Below are 3,343 nucleotides of genomic sequence, written 5' to 3'. Positions count from 1 at the left end.
CACGTTTCGAGGGACAGTATCAATTCCGTTCCTCGATGATCTCCTACGGCGATCTCCGCGTAACTCGGTGGACCCACGTTAACGCCAACTTCAAGGAATTTGTATCCCGTAGCCGTCAACGCGTATCGTCTGCTGAGTATACGAACCGCGCGACGCTTCAACAAAATGCTGTAAAAAATAACGAAATTAGTAATAAAAAAATAATACAATTTATAATTTGCAATTTAAAAAAATATAAAGTTTTATAATTTTAAGAAAAAAACGAAAAAACTTACTTGTTACACTTGTTCTCGTACGATGGAGTTTCATCATCATCATCGTGAATCAGTACGTAATAATTTATACGTCTACTGCCACTGCTGTTACCGCCGTTGCTTCCTTCAACGGAATACATTCTTTCTTTCGGATATGAGAAGTGAACACCGTTCGCACAAGCAGTCGATACGAGACTAGTCGTATAAAATTAATCGAATATACGCGGCAACTTCCAAAACTATGATGAAGGAGGGGGAAATTAATGTTTCTGGAACGCCCAATCAGCGCTCTGAAAATTAGGAGAGGGGACTAAGGTTGGATGTTTTTTTTTATTAAGATGTATCCCCCCTCCCCCTAACCCTTCCGCATGACATCAACCGTGAAACATGTTCAGACATGTTCGCTGAAACCTGATACCCCCCCTCGAAGCTATCGAGTTAGAATTCGTCACGTATACCTACTTATTCTTTAATTTTGTATACTATCGACTAATGGGAGAAAGGAAATAAAACATTGTAAAATTTACACATACATACATATAAAATTTATTTTTTAAAAAGATGACAATTCTTTCTGGCGTTTCGACCACCAGTTAAATATTTTTAATACATTTTGCAACGCGCAATTCTTAACGTGTTTTCCATATCGCATAGTATTAGTAGCATCTAGAATATTTAAAGATTCGATATCTTCGTAATCCGCATCCAGAGTCTCGATGTTTAGGTTTTTTCTCGCTTTATTTTCAAGCAGATCCACCAGCCATTCTCGTTTCTGACATCCCTTGACGTACACGAGAGTCGGCATCTCGTCGTCGTCGTCGTCGTCATCGTTGTCGTCATCGATGTCGTCCTCTTCCTCACCGAGCACGGCCGACGTAATTAAACGCTTCACGTTGCTGTACGGCACGTTTCCGTCTTCCCATCGTAATCCATGGTGATTGCGAATCAACCAGGAAGCGCACGATTTGTCGGATTTTGTGAGGAGACAATCGAATTCTAGTCTGACATCCACGGTGGCGTTTTTGACGGATTCGTTTTGTCGAGAGCAATCGATGATCACGAACGGGCCGTTACGTAGAAAAGTCGAAACGGTGAAACTCGGCTCGAGATATTTGTATCCGTAATAGCCCTTGCAGAAACGCGCGTACATATCGTAGAGAATCGCCCATCTGTGTTTACCAAGGTCCAAATTCAAATCGTCGTACGGATAGACTTCCGAGTTTAGGTAGAGTTTCACGTTGGTCAATTTGCAGTCGTCGGATCGGCTCGTGTCCGCGGACATGACGTTCTTCCGACCCGTTTGCAGAACAAAGACGACGTATCGCGGTTTCTCGAGCTGAGTCGCGGTCTTAATGGCCCACGAGTGCTTGGTCGTGTTCTGCAACAGGGGATACTCGTACAGATCCCACGAACGGAAACCCATACTTAGATATCGTCCGTTTTCCAAGGCGCGCAGCATCAACAGCTTGTTGACCTCGCTCAATACCACGTGAGGCATTCGCCACTGTATCTTGAGTAGTTTGACAGTAGGCTCCAACGCGAGACTTCCCACCAGACAATTGTTGTCGGTGCGCGATCGTATCAAGATTAATTCGTGACGAGCGTTGATCACCACGCGTTTGTAATCCTCGCAAAATCCCAGTAACAGGTTGAGCGGTACGCAGAAATTGAAGTATCCGTTGGGGTTATTATGTGGTTCCCAGCCCGCGTTTTGCAGGATCACGCTTCTGTCGGACGATACCGTTACGTAGTTCTTGAGCGTGCTGGTTATTCCTACGTTTCTGCAGTGATCAATCTCCACACCGTCGAGCTCGTATCGAATTTCATCGAACATGAACGCGACGCAATTATTCCCCAATACCACGTTATCGGCTTGGCCGGCTGCTCCGGTCACCGTCAATGTTCCTTCTACGTAGAGAAAACTTTCGCACGGCAACGTATACAGATCCTGCTGTTGTGTGGGTATTCGTATCTCGTCGCTATACTCGAACGTTGTGTTGGCGTACGGGTTGTACGTGTGAGTCTCGATCTTGACGATGCGATCGTCAAAGACCGGCTCGCCTCCGATGTTAAGAATTTCAGTCATCGTTCAGATGTTTCGTACCGCGAATCCCAGAGATTGTAAAAATTTAACGTTTGATGCGTTGAGCTTCTTTCTCGTCTCTGTTTTCGTCTCTGTTTTAACGCTACCGAATGTCGATTTGATGATATCGTCGATCGTCGCAGTCGTAAAGATATTCTTATCTGTCGCGTGCTCCGAGTCGTTCAACACGAGCATGTCACACGTCGCGCGTTATCGCTGTAGCCGTTGTACGTGCAATCTGACGGTGATCTTTTCTCCTCGAAAATCGAGCAATCGTCCGTCTTGATCCGTGACGTGTATCGTTAGATCCGTAACGCTTCGCGCGATGATCGGCAGGTAAATGAACTGTGCGCCGGCGTTTCCGATATCTTGTATCCCGGTGGTACGCTCGGTGAAAATTCGTGTATCGTGTGAACACGTTTGCCGTTGCTGTACGCACCCGCGGTCACGTTACACTCCACGCGGATAATGTTTACGTTGATAATATTAATCGACGCGTCCGATTCGTGCCACTGTCCCGGCTGCAATATACGCTTCGACAAGAATCCCAGCAGCGATCCAACGTTGTTCGGTTTGTTAAAATTCACTTTGAAAGCGCACTTGATCTCGCTCTTCATCGTATTGTAATTTGCGCGGAGCACTATCGGGTATTCCGCGGCCCCGTCTTCGTAGCTGTTCGCGCGAGCGGTCGCCTCTCGCGCGATATTCGCGACCGACGTACGATCATCGTTGGAACGATTTACGCGTCGCGGGCGTTTTCGTAAAATTTCGCGTTTTAAAAACTCATGTATGGCTCGTATCTCGTACGATCCCTCGGGAATCGTAATTTCCGTGTCATCCTCGTTAAAATAAAATTTATTGTTCGAAGAATTCACGTTCGGAATCGTGTGATAAGTCTCAAAACACGTTAGACCGAGCTCGTAGTCACCGTCGCTCAGATCCACGGCGGGAAAATAGTGTTCCGCGAGGATGCTGCTCTTCCCAGTCAGCGTGAACGTTATAGACA

General features: G+C 46.2%; 1 protein-coding gene across 1 annotated transcript; it reads right to left on the bottom strand.

The window, feature by feature from the left end:
- Positions 1–47: 47 nt before the first annotated feature.
- On the bottom strand, positions 48–2,340 carry LOC112452022 (the record flags this gene model as incomplete). Its single annotated transcript, XM_025012009.1, has 4 exons — positions 1,867–2,340; positions 1,116–1,758; positions 276–378; positions 48–168 (listed from the first exon to the last, which is right to left on the bottom strand). Coding segments are annotated over exons 1-4 (1,341 nt in total), but the record flags the coding sequence as incomplete, so codon positions are not given.
- Between the last annotated feature and the right edge of the window lie 1,003 nt (positions 2,341–3,343).

The sequence above is a fragment of the Temnothorax curvispinosus genome, unplaced genomic scaffold, assembly GCF_003070985.1.
Source record: "Temnothorax curvispinosus isolate PA1 unplaced genomic scaffold, ASM307098v1 QBEX01002879.1, whole genome shotgun sequence".
Taxonomy (NCBI): domain Eukaryota; kingdom Metazoa; phylum Arthropoda; class Insecta; order Hymenoptera; family Formicidae; genus Temnothorax; species Temnothorax curvispinosus.
The sequence above is the reverse complement of the archived record's forward strand: the minus strand, read 5'-3'. Positions and strand labels throughout refer to the sequence as shown.